Here is a 20,163-nt window from a genome sequence, read left to right as displayed (position 1 = left end):
AAAGGCCAACCCCGTGCTCAAGGACGCTTGGAAGGTGGCGCCATTGCAAACCGCAGAGTCACACCGACAGCTTCAGCTGCGCCTCAAGAGGCTCGGCGCTGGACATATGACGGCATTTGCAGATCTAGAAGACAGCAGCCTGATGAGTTCGACGCTTTGGTCGCGCCGCCGTTTCGCACTGTTGAGAACCGTGACGAGCGATGGCAAGACTGCTTGGATGGAGGAAGAGTGGGCCAAAGACAACAGGGCCAGGTTCGACGTCATTGTAATCAACAATGCCGAGAACCAAAGGACGGGCATAGACATTCCCAGTGCCATCAGAGCCCGATGCGGTGTACAAGACTTTGTGACACCCACGACAACTCTTCGCCGAATCATGGCGCGCTACCCCATGTACATCAGGGTCCGCTTCACACCTTCCGACAACGATACTGAGACGCTAGAATCGCTCTCCACGTTTGTCATGGAGCTTCCTTACGGCCTGGAGATTGAAGGAAAATCGAATCGCCGATACAACCTGGCAGCTGCAGTGCGACTCAGAACGGCTGTCTCTGGTGAAGCCGATTGCATTCGGCTGTTTGACGAACAGGGCTTCAATGTCGTTCCCGACACTGAAGGATTTATTTACAATGACTTGTCATGGGAGATTGGCGCTGCGGGTCATACCTACTACTTGTACTGTCTTGCATGCGACAAGGAGTGGCTTGCTACCAACAATACCCGAGCTGCCCACACAAGGGACTTCGAACGACCGGGAACACTCTCTGAGACCTGGCAAAAAGGCTTTGCGTTGATGCAGGCAGCCATGAAAAAAGTAGAGTTGGAAGCGGAACAGAGAAAGGCAGCCAGTCTCGGTCATACGCAAGCAGCGTCTGAGGAGCCGATCCGTCCGTCTCTAGGGAGTGGCAACGACGTCGCCGGTGGTCAATCAATTCAGCCTTCCCAACGAAAGATCAAGCGAACGGCGGGACATGACGCGACGGTTACCCCCTTGAACACCAAGAGACCTCGCCGACGTGCGCCGGAAGAGATCAGATCGACCCCCGAGTCACCTGACAGGCAGGGACAATCACATCCACAACCAAGCGACGGCGATCAAACAGAGCGTCAGTCGGCACAGCTCCTCGGAGTGAATCAAAGGAACTTACGCCTTCGTCATGCGACATCCAGTCCGGACTTATCCACGCCTCGAGATGCTAGAGCTCCAGGTTCCGTTAAGCAGGAGACTGAGGAGGCTGATACGTCCCATTAAGCCGGAGCTACCATTTCTACTACGCCAGCGCAACCCAAGGGGGCTACATAGGCTGGTGCTAAGAAATCACAGAGACTGGCTGCGATAGAAAGTGAGCTGCATCGCGGCTCATTGAGGACTGTGCACGCGGAGCGCCCCGGAGACACTGACGGCCCAAGCCCAGAGACTTGAAAGGTCTGACGGTGCTGTAGAAGGGATTAGAGTTAGGAATGATAGGAATTGCAACATGTTCTCGAACAGTGATCTTGATATGGACAGCGATCTTGATGTGGCTTTCTGATTGGTATACACGGTCTCACAGAAGGCTTCGAATGCAGTATATGTCACTGGTAAAAGAAACAGTGCCACAAGCTAACATGGGAACCATTTTAAGAAGTTACGGGTGTTGCAATCACAGTTCCAGAACAGGTTGCAGAGACATGAAGATTAGTCAATTGAATAACATCTGAGCTTCTATTTAGACAGGCCTCTTCAACGAAGGTGTGGTTTTCAACTCTGAAGTCCTCTAGGAGCGACACGAAAGGAAAATCAACAGCTGGCGGAAGGCCTGGGTCATCTGAAAACCTTCCAATATGACTTGTAGGATTGCCAGGAGTCTCGTCTTCAGAGCTGTGGCCGGTATCGCCACCTCCGAATCCAGTGTCGGAAAAGTCGAAACCGTCCCCAAATCCGTCATCGCCAAAAGACCGACTGTGGACAGTTGAGCCCCTTGTGGAACTGTCGTCTTTCAGCCTCTGAATCTCTGCTTCTAGTTCTGCGATTCTTGCAAGTGCGCCGCCACTAGCGCCTTGTGCCTCGGCTGCCTCGAGTTCTGCGATTCGCATGCCATCACGACTGCTCCTCGCCTCGGCTGCGTCGATCTTTGAGACCATGGAATCCTTCTCCTGTGCGAGTCGAGTACACATCGCCTCAGCTGCTTTGAGTCTTTCTCGCAAGATACCGACCGCGAGATCCGAATTCGACCCTTCATGTTCCTGGTCACGGTCTGTGCCCAGTCGCTGCGCCCTCCTCTTAGCTTTTTCTTCATGTCGCCAAACGGCAATGAGCGATCGTTTCAAGTATGGTATCTGTTCCAACCTCTTTGGATGATTCTTGTGCTCGCGTGTGTCGCGGGTGATTGTGTACGACTTGTGCATGGGACTATTACAGAACACTGGCATCCCTGTTGTAGAAACAATATTCGTAGCCTGTACGAGGAGGTTGGCCTCGTCGTTTCCCACCTTGTACACCATGGGTTAACATTGTTGGAGATGATGCTACCCGAAGTAGGGGCTCGGAGTTCTTCAAGCCTCAACATGAATTCGGAAAACAGCGGGATTGCATAGCCACCGTCCTTGAGTCGTTTCCGCACCTCCTTGTGTATCTTTGTTGGATCTCTGTCCATGCCCTTGTACTCCTTGATAACCTGTCCGAGTATCATGAAGAAGGGATCCCTGTTGGGTAACGAGATCGGCCAAGTCCTGCGATCTTTTCTGAGCATCATGCTTGCATATTGCAGCGCAAGGACCAAAAGCTTGTAGTTCTTTTCAAAGAGCGGATGAGTCGCCAACTCGGACAACCTCGTACAGAAGACGGCAGTCCACCGGTATTTCTTTCCATTGCTCTTGCCCCGGCTTTGGTCCCATTCGAGGTGGTAGATTGACGAAATGAATTCCATCGGTGACCTGCGAAAGTATCTGAAGGCGACCTTCACAAACGCCGGGAAAGCTGAAGCGTCCTGGTTGAGTAGCAGCTGCTGGCCGCGGTCCTGCTCCCATTCCTGTATAAGCTTCGTCTCATCTTCGGCGGTCTAGTCCTCGTCATAATCGGGCTCCTCTGGGAGAATCTGGTCCATTTCCTCCAAGGTGATGGGCGGAACATCTCTGTCGAGAGCTTCGAATATTTCTTGATGCGTTCGACTGTGAACCTCCTGATGGAATTTCCTTTCATCGTCTACCCACTATAGGTCGGTAGTTTTGAACATGGACTCCCTGTCCTCGACGGCCCTCGCCTTGCCCGAGCCCTTGCCCTTTCCGGGTGTTTTGGTCGCGGTAGTCTTGGACTTCTTACGCGACGGAGCGTCATCGCTACTGCCGATGTCTTCATCGTCGTCGTTGCCACCACCGTGTTGAAACTCAGCATCTGTAGATGCCTGACCTCTACGACTCGTGGTGAATTTGATTTTGCCGGTATTGGTGTATTTGGTCGTCTGGGGCCGTTTCCGACTTCGAGAAGCCTCGTGTTTCTCCTCTTCCTCCTCTTCGCGTTCCCCAGAGGATATGTCAACTGGTGCGCTCCTCTTGGAGCCTGGGCGATCTTTGCGGCCTGTTTCGGGGGGCATTGCGGGGGTTGATGTAGCTGCCGGTGAACTAAGCCAATTTTTCGCGGGATGAATGATTTGGAATCGATTAGAATCGAAGGTGTTGGGCGGTCAAGGGTGGAAGGTGACCTGGCATACATTTGCCACGTTGTCGAGGCCCGGTATTTGGTAGAGTCACTTTCTTTCTGGAATATCACTTTGGCGTCAATCTTGCCTTCCATCGATACCTTCGTAATCTTAAATTGCTAGTCTGAGTCTGGATGACCATCCCGCTACGATGTCTTTGCGAGATGGTGTCCAACAATGTTACCTACTTACCCAAGAAGCGATGATCTCCCGAGGTTTAGTCAAACTTCCATTGACTCGGGGCTTGGACAGGAACGCCATGGAGTCCGTGCAACGCGGGGGCAGTTTGTCCAGTCGGATGCACTCCGGCCTTGCAGAATTGCCTCTTTGGGGAAATGTGGCCCGCCCTAACGCAGGCACCTAAGTACCTATGGTACCACCCAGAACTTCAGAGAGTGATAGAGGACGACGATAGTGGCATTTAGTTTGGGACTAGAACATTCGCCGCTTCTTGGAAAAGTAAAATGGGCCTTCCTTCTTCGTTGCCGCGAAGTCACCGAATCCTTTCCACAAGTTCCAACGCGCCTCAAGCTGCGAAATACAACTACCCAAGGTGAGCGCAAGCAAACCGGCTGCGCCTCCGACAGAGATATCGCTCTTGGACGGCTACAGGGTCAGCCTCGTCAACAGATTGGATGCTGGGGACAGTCGCTACCCGTTGTCTCTACAATTTCCTACCATAATGAAGGAGCTCCAGAATCTTCCACTGGGCGCTACGAGGTCCGCCAAGATCTTTGAACAGGACCCTGACGAGGGTTGGACGATGATGCAGCACTTCCACGCGATACCGGATGAGCTCCTGCGGTCCACCGTCCTTGGCACTGTGGCGTACAACGACGTCCAGCACCAAAACCACTTGCCCGACTACTTTGAAGATGGGCCCGGCGTCTACGTGATTGCCATTTCGATCGAGGGCCGCAGCGGGGCCTTTCTCGATACCAACGAAATCGAGATGCTCACCAAAGAATGGCAACCTACCTTGAAGCCTACGACGCCGCCAAATTGAACAAGGCGTCGCGGTCTCGCGCACAACGCATGGCCATCAATGTCTCGCGCGCTATCGACGGACAGTATCGCAGGGATGTGACAGACGAACCTCACTTTGTCAAGAGTGACGCGCATGCAGATCAAGTCAAGACGGTCAATACTTGGTTCGAGCATCGAGTTGCCAACGACCCGCCAGACGACTTGACGTTTCTGCACCAATGCTCCTTGGACGTGGGGTGTTCACGGGTCCTCTCGTCAAATTCAAAGTAAATGCGAGTCTGTATACGGCTTGCCTTAGGCACCCATAAACCCCTCTGTTCGTTTACCTAGATCAATCCCGCTGTTCGTGATACGGAATCTGCAAAGCATTGGAGCCGCTGAGCTTTGTTGTATTCCTGAGATGCTGGAGGGGATTGTTGCTTTTCCCGATTCAGATTGCCAGAGGATTTAGGTATCAAAGACTGGGCATCAGAAGCCTTTGGGCTGTTTCAGCAATGGCTACGGTAACCGGTGTCGTCGGATTGGTCTGTAAGTTCCGGTTCAGACTCCCATTGAACCGCTACCAGAAGGGTTTACGGGATGACAAACTCTTCATTAACAGATATCTTGCCCAGATCGTAGCGCTGGAGAAGAAGAAGGTGGAGTCCGAGTCGAGGGAGGCAACAACCGTCCAGAAAAACCATCGACTTCGCATGCTCCGGGACGCGACCGTGATTCACAAAAACGATATAGCGTGGCAGTTGGAGGATAAGAGGGTGATTTATCAACTCTACGACGCCATTGAGGACAGTCACCGGGAGTGGTAGAAATTACGACTGTATTGACTGCTTCTTCGCACTACCAAGTGTGGGAGAACGGTACAAGCCTAAGACTGCGTTGCAACCTCCTTCAATCGCATTGCCAAGCTCTTGGCTCTACACCCTCTTCCTGCACTCTTCAGAACGACGGGAGCCAGTGAGATATCTCACGGCCGATGGCGTGAGGGTGATCTTCCTGCACAAAGTGGACTCCAGGTCCTAGATAGACGCTCCGCGTGTTTCGCAACTTCTTCATAAACTCCACCGCCTTCTCCTCCCCAATCGTGCCGCCAGGAGTGACCCAGAAGAACAGCTTGGGCAGCTCCGTTTGAAAGAGCCAGGCCATGTACTTCTCCGCCATCTCTGCCACGTCGGCAGGCTGTCCTCCGATGGGAATCTCGTTGGGAAACCGCCAGAGAGGCTCGCGGGATGCCGGATCAAGGAACGGACGACGGTACTCGGTCATCTCTTCCTCGGAAAGCTGTCGGACGATGCTCCCCGGAAGGATCCTCTCGATGAATACGTTTTGGTCGATAATCAGTTGGCGTCCAAGCCCTGGCTCCCGGAACGGCTTGAAGTTGTCGGCCATGGCTTTCGGCGCCGTTTCCCAGCTGGAGGAAGGGTGCATGAACTCCATCAGAGCCAGTCCAGCAATGCGATCCTCATGGCGGCGGGCCCAGTCGAAGCCAAGAGCGGAACCCCAATCATGCAGGACGAGAGTGATCTTCTCCGTTGGCAATACCAGGTCCAGGAAGGCGTCGAGGTATCTCTGGTGGTCGGCGACGCGGTAGTCGAGCCCGGGGACCTTGTCGGAGTCTCCGAAGCCAATCAGATCGGGTGTAATGCAGCGGCTTTTCCCAGAGATGTACGGGATGATGTTGCGCCAAAGATAGGATGACGTTGGATTACCGTGAAGGAAGAGGGTTGCCGATCCGGGCGAGGAACCGGCGTCCACGTAGGCCATGTCACTGCCGAGAACATGAACTCTGGATTTATCAAAGGGGAACCTGGTTGGAATCTTGTTTTCGTGAGTGTAAGCCATCTTTGCGTTGGAGCGACGAGGCAGTCGAGCACTAAAAGAACCCAAGATGCGTTTGATGAATCTTTTGGTTGGTATCCGACATCACCATGCAGTGAGCTCCCTTCCTATAAGTACTCGTTAATACAGTCCATGCAATGAAGCTCCCTTCTGATAGTAATGCGATAAGAACCGTTCGATCCGGGCGGGCTTGTGTTCGGGCAAACCCAACATCCCGAGTGCGGCAGCTCTCGTGCCTCTGGGCTCCATGTTAGGCAAGGCAAACACTAGCTCTGAAGAACAAGTACCAGCTTGTGGTCGTTCTCAAAGGTATTGAGACATTATTAAACAAGAAAGAGGGGTGTGGAAGATCTTGGAGTGACTCATGCAAGTTGGGTCCCGTAGATTACTGATCAACAGTCTAATGTGGCCGGGTGGCTATTTCTCCTCATCGAGTAGCTCTTGATTCCCATCATTCCAAGCAACATCTTGAGAATCCATACACCGGGTCAAGTTTACGACTTATAGCGGCTTCATCTCACAGTAAGGGTATAGATGACGAGTACCTTACTATGACGACGGTCGACACTCAAGAACAGCGGGGTAGCGGCTCATGTTCTGGGCAGATCACTTGTTCACGACCACCGATCTTTGCTGCTTCAAGGTAGACGACGAGAGGATGTTCTGCAGAGAGGTCCACAGCGCATCACTTGACAGAGATTTGGGAATCGCTTTCTCTTACCTACCTTAGTTACCCAAGCTAATGACTCGGATACGCGCTTTCGCCAGACAATTGCTCCCGTCGCTGGGGTGGAGATCCTGCCGCTGGAGCATTGATTAGCACCGCCCCACATTCCGAAAGAGGCATTCTCAGGAACGAATCCGACTGGACAGACATCCGGCGCCTCACGGACTTCAACGGGGGTCTGAACCGGAACTTACAGACAAGTCCGACGATACCAGATCGTTACCGTATTCATTGCTGGAACAGCCCAGAGGTTTCTATGGCACTAGAGATTCAATATTTGGTACCAAGGATCCTCCTATTGTATGGCAATCCGAAATGGGAAGAGCAACAATCCCCCATTCCCCTCCAACATCACAGGCATACCAGAGAGCCCAGCGGCTCTGAAGTCGTGCAAATCCCATCCGTATCACGAACAGTAGAATTAACCCAGACAAACGAACGAGGGTGCCTATGGGTGCCTAAGGCAGGTTGTATATGGGCTCGCAATTACCTTGAATCTGACGAATAGAACCAAGGTCATTGCACCGCTCTTAGTCCACCTTACTTCAGTATCTGGTGCGGTCATGTGACGGCGAAGCCAACTTGAGGTAAGGTGAGAGTCGATTGAGGCCGACTGATAGTTATCGGCTTAATTTTGGGGTTCGCCGGGTCTACCTCTACCAGACCCTACCTGACCTTACTTCCCACCTTGTCCAACTTCCCTCCCTCCAATCATCCATTCACAAACCACAAGCCATCCATCATCAATCCACAAAAAGCCCTTTTCCGACATTCCACACAATGAGCTCCGATAAGAGCCCCCTTGAGAGCACGGCTCAGTCTCGTACGTCAGGCCCAATTTCAAGCATCCAAGATAACAGCAGTTCTAAATTTCTAATTTGGACTTTGTAGAGATTGAGGATTTGCAATAGATAGCCAGTCGCTTTGATCCAGACGAATAACTCGTGGTCTTCACCAACAAGAAACTCTACGTCCAGATGAACAACGGCAAGAAGGCCTTGGACAATTTCAACAAGTACTGGCAGGCTCAGGGTTTTAGAAACAGCAATAAGCGTTTCAAAGTCCCCGTCATCGAGGAGCCGGACGCCGAGGAAGTCGGTATTAGCGCCCCCGAGAGCACCAAGAAGCCTGGCATCATCGCTCAGGTATCCGTTGTCTCCGGGAAGCCCGGCGCCATTACCAAGCGCGAGGAGGACTGAGCTACATCGTTCGGAGGCATCAAGGGAGAGGCAACACAGAGTAGCTCCATTCGGTCAATGAAACAATAGTTTGACACATCTTACCATGATCGCGTGAATGACCTGTTTTTGAAGCTATCGCATGTGACATTCGCCTTGCTCGTTGAGAACGTAATTGGCGCGACTTAGTCTGCTCCTGCTTCCCTCGGCAACCTCGACTGCCATCAACCACCCCGTCGATGCAACGAGAATCCCGTTTATTCACTCATTCAAAGCGCGTCTAACAGGTCACCAACCCAGTAGTAGAGCATCAACAAAGCCATCACATAGGGTTTGAGAATCCAAAAGACACCGCCAAATTTGTGGGGCCATATCGAAACGGGCACCGCGTCTATCCCACACTCACCCATTTCCTTTCCTCCCTCCCACGTTCCCACTCTTCTCTCAGCATATCACACCCGAAAAGGCTGCTTTTTTTTTATCGATTTTCACGATAAAAATGGCGTCCATTCCGGGAAACAATGACGACAAACCCGCGCCGCTGTTTGGGGCAGTCGGCGCTCCAAACCCCAAACGCGCTGTGGACTGGGTTCCGTCCCTTGGTGACCGGAACTTGGCTGACGAGAGTGAGACGGACGCTTGCAACCAACTGCTAATCCTGATCACCGGCGGTCAGAACTTCATGCTCGAGGGCATGAACCTCAAAGTAGCCTGGCCGAATATGGTACGCCAGCTGTACCCATGGTTCCAGAGCAATGGTTGGATCTGGATGGGCACAAGCGCGATCAAGTACTGGGCCATGCGAGAGCTCTACAAGAAGAACAGTGAGTTACACGAACCGTCTGTCACTCCAGATAACTAATCTGTGCAGATATTCAATTGGAGAAGCCTGTTCACACGCTGGGATTCACGCCGCCCCCGAATGTCATCGAGGAAATTGACGAGGGTTACTCGAACTACCTCAAGGCCAATCACCCCATCTACTATGAGCACAACAAGCACAGGATTCCCAAGAAGAAGGTGTCGGTGGCCTCTCCCGCAGTCGGAGCAGCAGAGTCTTCCAGGAAAGACGTCCAGGTGGAGGACATCGAGCCCCAGAATGACGGACACAATAAGCCAGAGGTTCCTACCAATGCGTCCAACATGCTCTCTCCGCTCCAAGCCGTAACAATAAATTCTGGAACGACCACGCCCACGCCCACGCCCACGCCTAGTGCCCCCGTCGTGACCATGCCACCCAGCAAGTTCGAGTCAATGGTCTTGGCGGCAAGAAAGGACCTCAAGAAGTACTGGGAAGACTGCGGAGGCGACAAGATACTCCTCGACAAGGATGGATACCCTTTCGAAGTGCGAGTTCCCGATCGATCCAGTCCCGACGTGGCCAAATACATCTACCGCAACGCAGGACAGATGGCCAAGGTCAACAAAATTCTCGATCCGAGACTTCGTCTTTGCTGGATTGACCACGATGAGGCAACCTTCCTGGTCATTGTGAAGAACGACATGAGAGGCGATTACGACGACATCATTTCATACCCAGAGTCTTGGAACGCTCTCAGGGCCTGGTCCCAGAGTGTCGCGGATGGTCAGGTGGCAACTCTGGGTGAGTTTGTCCGAAGCTACAACGATAAGGCCAGAGTTGAGGCTATGCAAGCATACAAGGAAATTGCGGAAAAGGAAAAGCTGGCCGAGGCACTGGAGGAACATGATGCGACGATGGCCTCGTCTCGTCGTCAGGCCGAGCATGAGCAGCTTTAAAGCTCCGTCGCATCATATTCGACAACCTTGTAAATACCAGATTCTGGAAAACAACACGATGGCAAGCGATGGTCGACACGTACGTCAACTTTCAACGATGGACGACTAAGCTTGGCAAGACTTTCTCACATGAAGATGTTGAGATGTCTGTACTAAAGGGGTGGCTTGTGTACAACGGTGACGGACAAACCAGGTATAATGCCCAAGAAGCAAAGAAATGGGCATGGAGGATCATGAAGAACTTGTAAGAGTATAATATCGACGAGTTGCTGAATAAAATAAATCTGGAAAAAAAAATTGAAGGAGCCATATGAAAGTAACTGTCCTAGCGATGTTCGCATTGTTCGCTACCCCTTCGCCAGGTGGAATGGAATCGCGTCAAGCATGCTCTGCACATGCAAAGCGGCTATCATGAAACGTCAACTGAACTTGATACCCAATTCATCGAGCTACTGTCTTATTGACTGAAAGAAGCTACTCTCTGTTCCTTTTCATCGTGCTAAAGCCCTTGTCGCTCAATCGCCTAAGGTAATTGGTCTCTCGGACAAGTGTCTGCTACGAAACATCCGAGAAAGTATTGGAGCCTGTTATTGGCGATGAACATGCCTTGGATTACCACTGCTCGTGTCGTGGTCTTCCTCTCCGCGATACCACTGTAGCTGACTCAACCTTTTGTAGAATGCAAGGACGTTGATCGGCACCCCGTTGCGGTCACGCCAAGCGGGCCGGATCGGCCCCTCTCGGCATGTTAGCTCGGGCCGCCAACCCCGCATTCCCCGTAAGTCCACAACCCGAGGCAAGTCCACCCTGGGCGTTGGGAAGCGCGCCAAACTCCCCGATATACCCCAACCTCCCCACGGACCCATCTTCCCTGGTCGTCCCTTCCCTCATCTCATCCACCCAACTCCGAACGACAGTTCTTGTCCCAACATCACACCTTCAATTCAACACAAGAAAGGGACCAGACATCATGGACACCCACGAGATCCCCCGCAAGCTCTGGGAGCACCCGGACCCCAAGAGCACGCAAATGTACCAGTACCTACAATCGGTCAATTCCAAGTTCAACCTCCAGCTCAAGGTCAGTTTTCCCCGAATGCCCCCAATGTTGGTCCGTCCGCTTACACGATTCCAGACCTTTCATGACCTCCACAACTGGACAGTCGCCAACCGCGCCACGTTCTACGGCCATCTCTTTGACTACGCCAATTTGATCCACGAGGGGCGTCCAACGTCTGTTGTGGACGAATCGCTTACGATAGACGCCATCCCCAAATGGTTCCCCGGTGTGCGTCTCAATTGGGCCGAGAACCTCCTCTTCACGCGAGGTTCGTCCGATGCGGCTGACTACCACGGCACCGAGGGTAAGGAAGACGACAAAGTTGCCGTCACCGAGATTCGAGAAGGCAACCACGGTGATGTGCGTAATCTCACCTGGGGCGAGCTACGTCGTGATGCAGGTCGTCTGGCAGCAGCCCTGAAAGCAAGGGGGGTCAAGGAGGGAGACCGCGTCGTCCTTGTCGGTGCCAACTCTATTGAGACACTGCTGGTGTTTGCGGCGACGACATGGCTGGGCGGCATCTTTAGCAGTTCGTCGACGGATATGGGCGTGAAGGGCATCCTGCAGAGGACCACGCAGGTCGATCCCAAGGTACGTCAATCCTCATCTCCAAGGACTGCACTCACACACACCAGTTCATCTTCTTTGATGACGCCACGGTGTACAACGGCAAGACGGCCGATCTGCGGGACAAGATGGCCGAGGTCGTCTCGGGCATGGGCTCGTGTCCTTCCTTCTCCGGTCTCGTATCGATCCCTCGCTTCTCCAAGCCCTACGACGTCTCCTCGATCCCCAAGACCGAGACGTGGTCCAAGTTTCTTAGATCCTCCACCTCAGCAGCACCGTCATTCACACGGATCCCATTCCACGCACCATTCCTCATCTACTACTCGTCTGGCACCACGGGCATCCCCAAGGCAATCGTGCACACCGTCGGCGGCGTCATGCTCAACAGCTTCAAAGAAGGCCGTCTGCACGAGTCAATGTGCCCCGAATCCGTCACTCTACAGTACACCACGACTGGCTGGATCATGTACCTCGCCAACGTGGCCGCCCTGCTATCGGGAGCCCGTGTCGTCATGTATGATGGCTCGCCTTTCGTCCCCGACCTCAAGTCGTTCATCCGCATCCTCGGCGAGCAGCGCGTGACAAAACTGGGCATCAGCCCGAGGTGGATGTTTGAGGTTGCCAAGAACAAGATAAGCCCGCGGGAGGTGACGGATCTTAGCTCGCTAAAGATTGTGACAAGCACAGGCATGGTTCTCTCTGACCAGCTGTTCGAATGGTTCTACGACGCAGGGTTCCCGAAATACGTCCATCTTGCCAACATTTCTGGTGGCACCGACATTGTAAGTCACCTACACATGCCAAACTTCTTTGCTGACACTTGCAGGCCGGCTGCTTCGGCATGGAGAACCCCTTGGACCCCGTATATGTGGGCGGCACCCAGGGCCCATCCCTTGGCGTTCCCATCGCCATCTACGAAGCCCAGTTGCCGGACGGACCTGGCGAGGCCGTGCCAAACGGAACACCTGGTGAACTCGTCGCCACTGCCGCCTTCCCCAACATCCCGTGCTTCCTCTGGGGCGACTCGGCACCCCCAAAGTTGTCACCAAGCTCGCCCAACTTCGCGTCTGCCGCCCCGGGCTCCAAGTACCACTCGGCCTACTTTGCTCGCTTTGATAACGTCTGGGCACACGGCGACTTCTGCTCCATCCACCCAAAGACGGGCAACATTTCCTTCCTCGGACGTGCCGACGGTGTGCTGAACCCCAGCGGTGTTCGCTTTGGCAGTGCCGAGATCTACGCAGTCATTGAGCGCAACTTTTCAAACAAGGTGGTTGACAGCCTATGTGTTGGGCAGAGGCGGCCCACTGACAACGACGAGAGCGTCATGCTCTTCCTGATGATGCGCGAGGGCGAGAAGTTTGACCGCCAGATGGTGGCCGAGGTCAAGGACAAGATTCAGAGAGAGTTGACAAAGAGACATGTGCCCAAGTACATCTTTCAAACGCCCGAGATACCAGTAAGCCCAGCGGTTCCCTGTCTACGAACTGCGCTAACAAAATAGACGACGGTCAACCTCAAAAAGGTCGAGCTCCCGGTGAAGCAGATCGTCTCGGGCCGGACCATCAAGCCAAGTGGCACGCTCCTCAACCCGCAGAGTCTGGACTTTTACTACCAGTTCGCCAAGATTGAGGAGCTGCTCGCCGGTAAGGAGAAGCTGTAAGATGACATGTATAGCAGACATTGGATCTAGAGCACTATAGGATACCAGATAGAGTACAGCTCACCCCAGAATCAAAGACACATCCTCTAGAGGCAGTCCCTCCCACGCAGTCTTGTCGACATGGCCACTCGCGAGGCGGTACGCGACCCCGTCGATCCACTCCACCCACAGCACGCTATACACCTCTGAGGCCGTGACTGGGTGCGTGTAGCGTTTGATCGTCTCATCAAAGGTCTTTCTGTAGTTTCGCACACGGGAGATGGCAACCAACTCGACCTCCTTCGCAGCAGCCCAGCCGGCATCCAGCTGGGGGAAGCTTTCGAGTTGACTCTTGTTGTGCAATCGCAACCCCCCAATCTTTTTCTCGTCACCATAGAGCGAGACGTCATTATGTTGGTCTGTCTGAAAAGCAGACACGCGGGCGCCGCGGGTGTCGCAGCTAATGTACAGGGTCTGTTCCGGCATGAACGGCTGCGTCGATTCCTGAATGTCCGGCACGGGAAAAGGCCAGTACCACGGGTGCTCGTCGTCATGGTCAGACATGCTACTGTGTCTAAAGGTATACTTGTCGCATCCATCGGGGTAAAGCAGTACGTCCCCCTCCTCGCCATGTCCAGAAATCTCTTGTCGAGTCCACCCTGGAGGCAAGGGCCGAGTAAAGTCCTTGTACGCCTGGCGATTCTCGAACCAGGAGCGTCTGATTTCTCTTTTCTGCGCTGATGTCGGTGTGTCGCGGGCGTACCACGTGGTGATGGGGAATGTCTCTCTGATTGAGTAAGCCAGAGGATTCGCTGGACCGGCTTCATTGCGCCCGAGGGAGACGAGACCTTCCCAACCCACCCACGACCAAGACGGAAGACCGCATGGACCGAGCTGGCTGGCAGTGGGGCGATCAGAGACAGTCCGTCGTCGGAGATCGGTGTGGCTCCAGTACGGCGTCCAAGCGAGTGCCGCTTCGAAGTACATCTCCGGGATGCCATAGAGGAAGCCGCCCGAGAAGCACCGACTGATGACGTTTAGTAGACCGCTGATGCTGGGCAGGGCATCTTCGTCGTACGTCAGAGCTCTCGGGTTGTAGTCTGCAATCATGTTGGCCAAGGAGTCGAGATTTGGCATCCCGCGCATGATCTCGCCTAAGCGGGGATCAATGTACTTGCCAGCCTCAACGCCAAGGTGAAGTTGCTCCTCCCATACGCTGCACTGACACATCCAGTGCAGAGAGTGATTACTGACGATGAGGCGCCGTGGGGACATCTTGAACTCTTGGTAGGTCCACGCGCGCTCGTGATAGGCTCCCCAGTGACTAAGGCTGAAAACGTTGTTCTTGTCGCGGATGAACTGCTCGTCGCCAAAGGGTATCGGGCTCCAATCTTCGTCTTCACCATTCTGGGTTTTGGGGCATGATACGCCCCGCAGACCGGGAAAGCCGTCCTCGGCATCACCATCGAGTGCGACGATGGTGAGTGAAGCGTTTGCGAAGATGGCGGCCATAAGCTGGAGCTGCCGAGTGCTCTCTTCTGCCCGGTCATGGTTGATGCAGAGGGTGTCGACCCAGAGGTACCGCTCGCCAATGACAGATGTAAGGTGCACCGCGTGAAGTACCATGGGTGCGAGTTGTGAAGCGATAGCAGGGTCGTCAATGGCGCCAGGCGACTGGAGCTTCGAGATTGTATCGCCGAGGATGTGCAATCCGGGCGTCTTGCCCCAGCGGTAGCTCAGCGTGGCGTACGATTCGCAGCCCTCCCCTGGGACGATGCATCGCTTCTCGGTGTCTACCACCCAGGCTGGACGAATCGGCCAGATCTTGACGGGATTGGCGCATTTGGGGCCGTGGGAGGACGCGCATTGCTGCTTCCAGGATGTCACGACGCTGGTATCGATCCATTCTGGGTCTAGGACGCGAGCGATACCCGGGTGGCTCGAAATGGAGTCCCTTTTCACAAGCAAGAGGTCGGCGTATCGGCCGCCGGTCTTGATGTTTTCTGTGAGCTGGAGCGCACCTGTTCGAGGGAATCTGATGCCCACATCGGCGGAGTCGAGGCTTGCGAGTTGCCTTGATTTACTGCAAAGCTTGTGGAACATCCTGACAATGGGTACGTGTCTGCTGCATTTTGAGGAGAGGGCTTCTTCGAAGGAGCCTAGATTGACAGTATCGTGGTATTTGCCGCTAGGAGGCGTCGTGAGACGGGTCCAGATTTGGTGGCAGATTTCGCAGGCTGAAATGTCATCCGACTGCGCGATGCTTGACACAGTCTGCGAGGGACTTGAGCTGGATTCGTCAGTCTTGCTATTCAGCGGCGTTTGAGCCATCCTGACCTTTCAGCCATCATGTCACAGGCTCGAGATTTCTAGCCGGTGAGGCTCGGTCACTTGGTTGAAGATACTCGCTGACACTTCTTGGACTTGTAAAGGAGCTTACGAGCTGCTACTTAAGGGGGGTCGTCTCTCACACAATGGGGATCGCCACCGAACCCCTCATCACTAACTAGGCACCAGCTTCCTCCAGACTGTACCATGGCGGAGTCCACCAGCACAAAAAACACGCTTGTCAGCAGCGAACCAACCGCAGTTGTCCGCCATGTCACAAAGTCAGGCTGCCGCTTTGCAACACTGGCACACGTTACCAAGACGTTGCGGCATAATTCAGGTAAGCAAATCCACTGGGGTATTGATCTATACAAAGTACAGGCCTCGCAGCAAACAATCTCCAAACCACGGCAACCTTACACCCTCGACAACGCAACCTCGGGACCGACATACTCGGGATACTTGCCTCCATGCACGCCATATCTCCACACCATATACCCAACCGTGCCCGCAAGACTACCCAACCCAGCTGCACCAGCAACGACCCTCACACCAAGCGTACTACCCTTCACCCGCGCCGCCCTCGCGATCCCAAGCGCCGCAACGCCCGCCGCCGCACCACCATACATCCAATCGTCCACTTCCAGCTGGCTCCGGCTCTCCATCAGCCTCCACGCGCGGTCGCGCCACTCAATATCCTCGCGGCCGTACATCCTCGCCAGCGTGGCGACGCCGGTGAGGCCTAGGCCGATGGCGCTGGCGGTGCCTGATTTGCGGAGGAAGGTGTGTAGTCCGCCTGCGCTTCGGAGTGCTGTCGTTGCTGATGTGGGGAACAGGGTACCGGCGACGGCGGCGGCTGGCACGGGCTTTGTGCCGCGAACTCGGCGGGCGACTCCACCCGCGGCCGCGACGCCGAGACCCACTACCGTGCCGGTTGTGTAGCCACGCGTGAGAACGTGGACTGTGAGGATCGTGCCGGCGAGGGGCTGTTCTTCTGCGTAGGCCGTGTGGGGGAAGTAGCGAGACATGATGTATACTTTATTTGCTTTTCTACTCTTTTGAGATGATGAGTTGGGAGCTGACAGGCTGATGATCGCTTCCAGGTACGACTTTGCCGGTACACTAAATTGTTCGCAAGAGGTCAAGAGATGCAAGGTGATGGTCACTTGCTGTGTCTTCTCCCTAGACCCCAAGGCACCTTATATCACAACCCGCGCAAGCCACCAGCCTACATGCGGCCGCATGTTCCGATCTAGTGGGATACGGTCGGCATGGGACAATAGCAATCCCCCCGACTCTGTCAGCGCGCCGGGGTATCGTCCCGCCGCGGAATCCCACGCTAGCGAGCGAATGCGAGGCACCCCCGACGAATAGGGTCAATCGCATTCGTCACGGCGCCAGACTAACCCACAGTGGCATGACTCCCAAAGCCACGTTGCTTAGCTGAACTCACCACCAACAGCTTCACCAGAGCTGATCGAGATTCAAGGGTTGGTATTCATAGGTTTGTTGTCATTAACCGATATCTATGCTGGTGGACCCCACGCCAGATAACAGTACTGCCGCGCCGGGCTAATCATCATCAGTCATCTCCATCATGCTTTCGCCTTTTTCGTCCTCGTCCATGAGCACCCTCGGCCGGCCGACTTTGGCCTTGCCTTTGGCATCCCGCCGTAGCTTCGGGAGCTTGTTGGATATGCGCTCCCTGGCGGCCGCCTTGCCCATCTCGAGTTCCTGCTCAAACGCCTCCAGCTCGTCGCCCTCGGCAACGTCAATCGTGGAGGTCTCTTCAAGGGCCTTGTTCAGTAGCTCTGTAGCTATGCTGTCTTGTGGGTTAATCGCGAGCGCCTCGTGCAACGGCACGACGGCCTTTTCTGGGCGTCCCTCTTCGAGATAGATAAGCGCTTTCGCGCAGAATATCGTCGCGTCCTTGCCACCCTGTCGCAGGACCTCGTCGAACTCCATATGTGCGTCCTTCCAGAGTCGCAGGCGACGGTATGCATGTGCCAGGTTTGTCCTCGGCGCCAGCCACGCTTGCGGGTCAGAGTCAATGTCGGCGGCAATCTTGAGTGCCGCCCGGAAAAATTGGACAGCCTCTTGCGGCTTGTCCTGGTGATACTTGACGACGCCCATCTCGTTCAGAAGTAGGGGGTCCGTCTTGCACAGACCGTAGGCCGTCTTGAGGAACTCCTCGGCCAGTGTCATATTGTTGAGTGCGTGGTTCTGCATGCCCAAAAAGACCTGCGGCAAATGTGTCCCCATGAAGAGCCTCGCTGCTGTGGAGTAGGCGGAGATGGCCTGGTCGTGCTCGCCCTCGGCGGCGAACGTGTGTGCGAAGCCGATCCACGCCGGGCCAAAGTGCGCATCCATCATGCTGGCCTTGCTGAAATACCGACGGGCTTCCGCAATCTTGTCAATCGAAAAGTAGTAAATGCCCACGGCCAACCACGAGCAGGGCTCCTCGGGGTGGTTGTCCGCCAGGTCGTGTGATACCAAGAAGAGCGCATTCTTCATCTTGAGCTGATACAGACACGCCAGATGCAGAGGGTGGACGCTAAAGTTGTACTTATCGTCCTGCAGAATGGACTCGGTGATGGCGAGGGCGTCTCTATACCGACACTGCGTGTAGAGGAGATCGGCCTTGGCGAGGAGGAGATCCGGGTTGTCTGCCAACCGGTAGTGCGTCGACAGAGAGTCGCACGCCGCGGTGAATGCCGAAGGTTCCCTATACTTCGACAGCCGCGTGGTGTACAGCATCTTTGTGAACTCTGCGGCCTCTTGTGACGACGACACGTCCCCGGAAACGCTAATGGCATCAAAGTCGAGCGACTCGAGGAACGCCCACTCCTCGTCGGGCGATAGCAGAGCGTTGGTCATGAGCTGCTGAAAAGCTTCGAAGCACTGCACGTCGATCCGCACGGCATCCTTGTAGCACTCCTTGGCCCGGTCAAAGGCGTTCTGCTTGGCGTAGCAGATGCCTCGCAGGTAGCACATGGCGGCTTCATATTTGCGGTTCGTCGCTTCTTCTTCGGCTGCCTCGTCGCGGGCATGTCTGTCTCTTGAGCTGCCCTTGGGGTGGCCGACAGCGCGACCTAATGGCGCCGTGTTCTGCTGCTTCCGCTTGTTGCTCGCATTGTTGATGAGATGCGTCGGGTTCCGCTCGCCGAGGATGGCCAAGGCTTCGTCGAATCTCGATTGCTTGACGAGGCAGTGTGCCGCTAGGTATCGACAGGAGACGTTGCGAGCGACGAGGTCCTGTTTTGCGAGGAAGGTCTGCGCTCGTGTGTAGTTGCCGGTAGCAAAGTGGACTTGAGCCAGCCAGAAGGCATCCTTATCGTCGTCTGTCCACGTTAGACAGGGCAGCCATCGGAAGCAGTCTCACGTACTGGTCAGAGCTAGCAGCTTGTCGCCGATGAAGATGGCGGAATCGTACTGGGCCTTGTTCAGGGCATCCTGCCTCCATTCCCGCAGGAACTTTTCCATGGCGCAACGGTGGAAGTGCTAGATCGTGGGCATGGCCAGTTGTAACGGAGAGAGACGGTGGTGGAGGTTGACGTTGGATGCCGATCAACGGGGTGAGGTAAGCGCGTCGTGGGCTCAGGCGCGACGGGAATCTGCACTTTCTTTTCTTTGGATGACGGGCAGGAATTGGAGGGGACGTGGATGCACTGTGCACCGGGCGCCGTCAGGGGTGTGGGCCGAGTAAATGGCGGGGTAGGCCAACCAGAGGGCGTCGTTGCGTCTCTCCCAGGCACACCACGTGGTTGCCGTTGATGCTCAGTTGCGTCCAGCAGCGATGTGATGATCCATTGATATCTGTGTCATGGCATCTTGTCTTTGGTGGTTGTCTGTAGATGGATTGTCTGTGTTGTCTTGTCTGTAGGCTGTCTTGCATCTTGTCTGGTCGTTGTTGTGAGGCTCTGGCGCTTCGACGGCACGGCGCTGAAAATAGCACGTCAACCGCCACAGCCAGAGCTCCTTGCTGACCGTCACTGCTACTTCATCTATGACTCCATTGCGGCCAATGCTAGGCACCTGGGTTGGGTCAGCCGGCAATTGTTTCAGGCCATGCACGCTCTGCGCTTCCCCATCCGACCGTTGTGCTTTTGACGTCCATCCCAAGTGCCGGGGCAGATAATGCTCGTCAGTGATGCTAGGTATCTTGGACGGGACTATGCGAGTAAAGGCATGTCCGCCCAATCCGAGAAATGCAAATGGTGAAATCAGAGGTTGGGTGCTGGCGCTGCCCTACCAAAGCTATGCGCGCCCAATGCTTGGTACGGACGGCGGGCGTCTCCAGCCCCGAGGCCTCAAGGACACCTCGCTGTGACCTCACTGCTCCTCACTGTGGTGCGCCGTTCCAGCGTGCCTTTTTGTCCCTTTACGCCCCCTCATTGGCCACA

General features: G+C 54.8%; 11 protein-coding genes across 11 annotated transcripts; 6 read left to right on the top strand and 5 right to left on the bottom strand.

Annotated features, from left to right (window-relative positions):
• Positions 1–301: 301 nt before the first annotated feature.
• BDZ83DRAFT_633548 (uncharacterized protein) lies at positions 302–1,259 on the top strand. The gene has a single exon (XM_060509043.1). The coding sequence runs from the start codon at positions 377–379 to the stop codon at positions 1,250–1,252; it is 876 nt and encodes a 291-aa protein (XP_060360971.1). The 5' UTR covers positions 302–376; the 3' UTR covers positions 1,253–1,259.
• A 450-nt stretch (positions 1,260–1,709) lies between these two features.
• On the bottom strand, positions 1,710–2,672 carry BDZ83DRAFT_655234 (uncharacterized protein; the record flags this gene model as incomplete). Its single annotated transcript, XM_060510788.1, has 3 exons — positions 1,710–1,755; positions 1,817–2,392; positions 2,473–2,672. 3 exons carry the CDS (start codon positions 2,670–2,672, stop codon positions 1,710–1,712), a joined length of 822 nt encoding a protein of 273 aa, XP_060360970.1.
• Positions 2,673–4,359: 1,687 nt separating this feature from the next.
• On the top strand, positions 4,360–4,683 carry BDZ83DRAFT_733761 (uncharacterized protein; the record flags this gene model as incomplete). The annotated part of the gene is made up of 1 exon (XM_060512925.1): positions 4,360–4,683. One exon carries the CDS (start codon positions 4,360–4,362, stop codon positions 4,681–4,683), a length of 324 nt encoding a protein of 107 aa, XP_060360969.1.
• Positions 4,684–5,158: 475 nt separating this feature from the next.
• Positions 5,159–5,470, top strand: BDZ83DRAFT_755673 (uncharacterized protein; the record flags this gene model as incomplete). The annotated part of the gene is made up of 1 exon (XM_060514646.1): positions 5,159–5,470. The coding sequence occupies one exon, from the start codon at positions 5,159–5,161 to the stop codon at positions 5,468–5,470; it is 312 nt and encodes a 103-aa protein (XP_060360968.1).
• Positions 5,471–5,474: 4 nt separating this feature from the next.
• Positions 5,475–6,799, bottom strand: BDZ83DRAFT_633546 (Alpha/Beta hydrolase protein). The gene has a single exon (XM_060509042.1). It carries the CDS (start codon positions 6,501–6,503, stop codon positions 5,601–5,603), a length of 903 nt encoding a protein of 300 aa, XP_060360967.1. The 5' UTR covers positions 6,504–6,799; the 3' UTR covers positions 5,475–5,600.
• Positions 6,800–8,848: 2,049 nt separating this feature from the next.
• Positions 8,849–10,427, top strand: BDZ83DRAFT_733759 (uncharacterized protein). The gene is made up of 2 exons (XM_060512924.1): positions 8,849–9,229; positions 9,277–10,427. Exons 1-2 carry the CDS (start codon positions 8,905–8,907, stop codon positions 10,161–10,163), a joined length of 1,212 nt encoding a protein of 403 aa, XP_060360966.1. The 5' UTR covers positions 8,849–8,904; the 3' UTR covers positions 10,164–10,427.
• A 706-nt stretch (positions 10,428–11,133) lies between these two features.
• On the top strand, positions 11,134–13,453 carry BDZ83DRAFT_655228 (acetoacetate-CoA ligase; the record flags this gene model as incomplete). Its single annotated transcript, XM_060510787.1, has 4 exons — positions 11,134–11,814; positions 11,859–12,572; positions 12,617–13,249; positions 13,295–13,453. 4 exons carry the CDS (start codon positions 11,134–11,136, stop codon positions 13,451–13,453), a joined length of 2,187 nt encoding a protein of 728 aa, XP_060360965.1.
• A 60-nt stretch (positions 13,454–13,513) lies between these two features.
• On the bottom strand, positions 13,514–15,763 carry BDZ83DRAFT_586435 (heterokaryon incompatibility protein-domain-containing protein; the record flags this gene model as incomplete). Its single annotated transcript, XM_060505949.1, has 2 exons — positions 13,514–14,734; positions 14,861–15,763. The coding sequence occupies 2 exons, from the start codon at positions 15,761–15,763 to the stop codon at positions 13,514–13,516; spliced, it is 2,124 nt and encodes a 707-aa protein (XP_060360964.1).
• A 413-nt stretch (positions 15,764–16,176) lies between these two features.
• On the bottom strand, positions 16,177–16,788 carry BDZ83DRAFT_755667 (uncharacterized protein; the record flags this gene model as incomplete). Its single annotated transcript, XM_060514645.1, has 1 exon — positions 16,177–16,788. The coding sequence occupies one exon, from the start codon at positions 16,786–16,788 to the stop codon at positions 16,177–16,179; it is 612 nt and encodes a 203-aa protein (XP_060360963.1).
• A 544-nt stretch (positions 16,789–17,332) lies between these two features.
• Positions 17,333–19,243, bottom strand: BDZ83DRAFT_755666 (tetratricopeptide; the record flags this gene model as incomplete). The annotated part of the gene is made up of 2 exons (XM_060514644.1): positions 17,333–19,101; positions 19,147–19,243. The coding sequence occupies 2 exons, from the start codon at positions 19,241–19,243 to the stop codon at positions 17,333–17,335; spliced, it is 1,866 nt and encodes a 621-aa protein (XP_060360962.1).
• BDZ83DRAFT_23604 (uncharacterized protein) lies at positions 19,144–19,502 on the top strand. Its single transcript, XM_060501841.1, has one exon. The coding sequence runs from the start codon at positions 19,275–19,277 to the stop codon at positions 19,464–19,466; it is 192 nt and encodes a 63-aa protein (XP_060360961.1). The 5' UTR covers positions 19,144–19,274; the 3' UTR covers positions 19,467–19,502.
• Positions 19,503–20,163: the final 661 nt, after the last annotated feature.

This window comes from Colletotrichum acutatum (assembly GCF_030867785.1).
Source record: "Colletotrichum acutatum strain CBS 112980 chromosome Unknown BDZ83scaffold_106, whole genome shotgun sequence".
In the NCBI taxonomy this organism is placed as follows: domain Eukaryota; kingdom Fungi; phylum Ascomycota; class Sordariomycetes; order Glomerellales; family Glomerellaceae; genus Colletotrichum; species Colletotrichum acutatum.
This window is presented reverse-complemented; position numbering and strand designations above follow the sequence as displayed.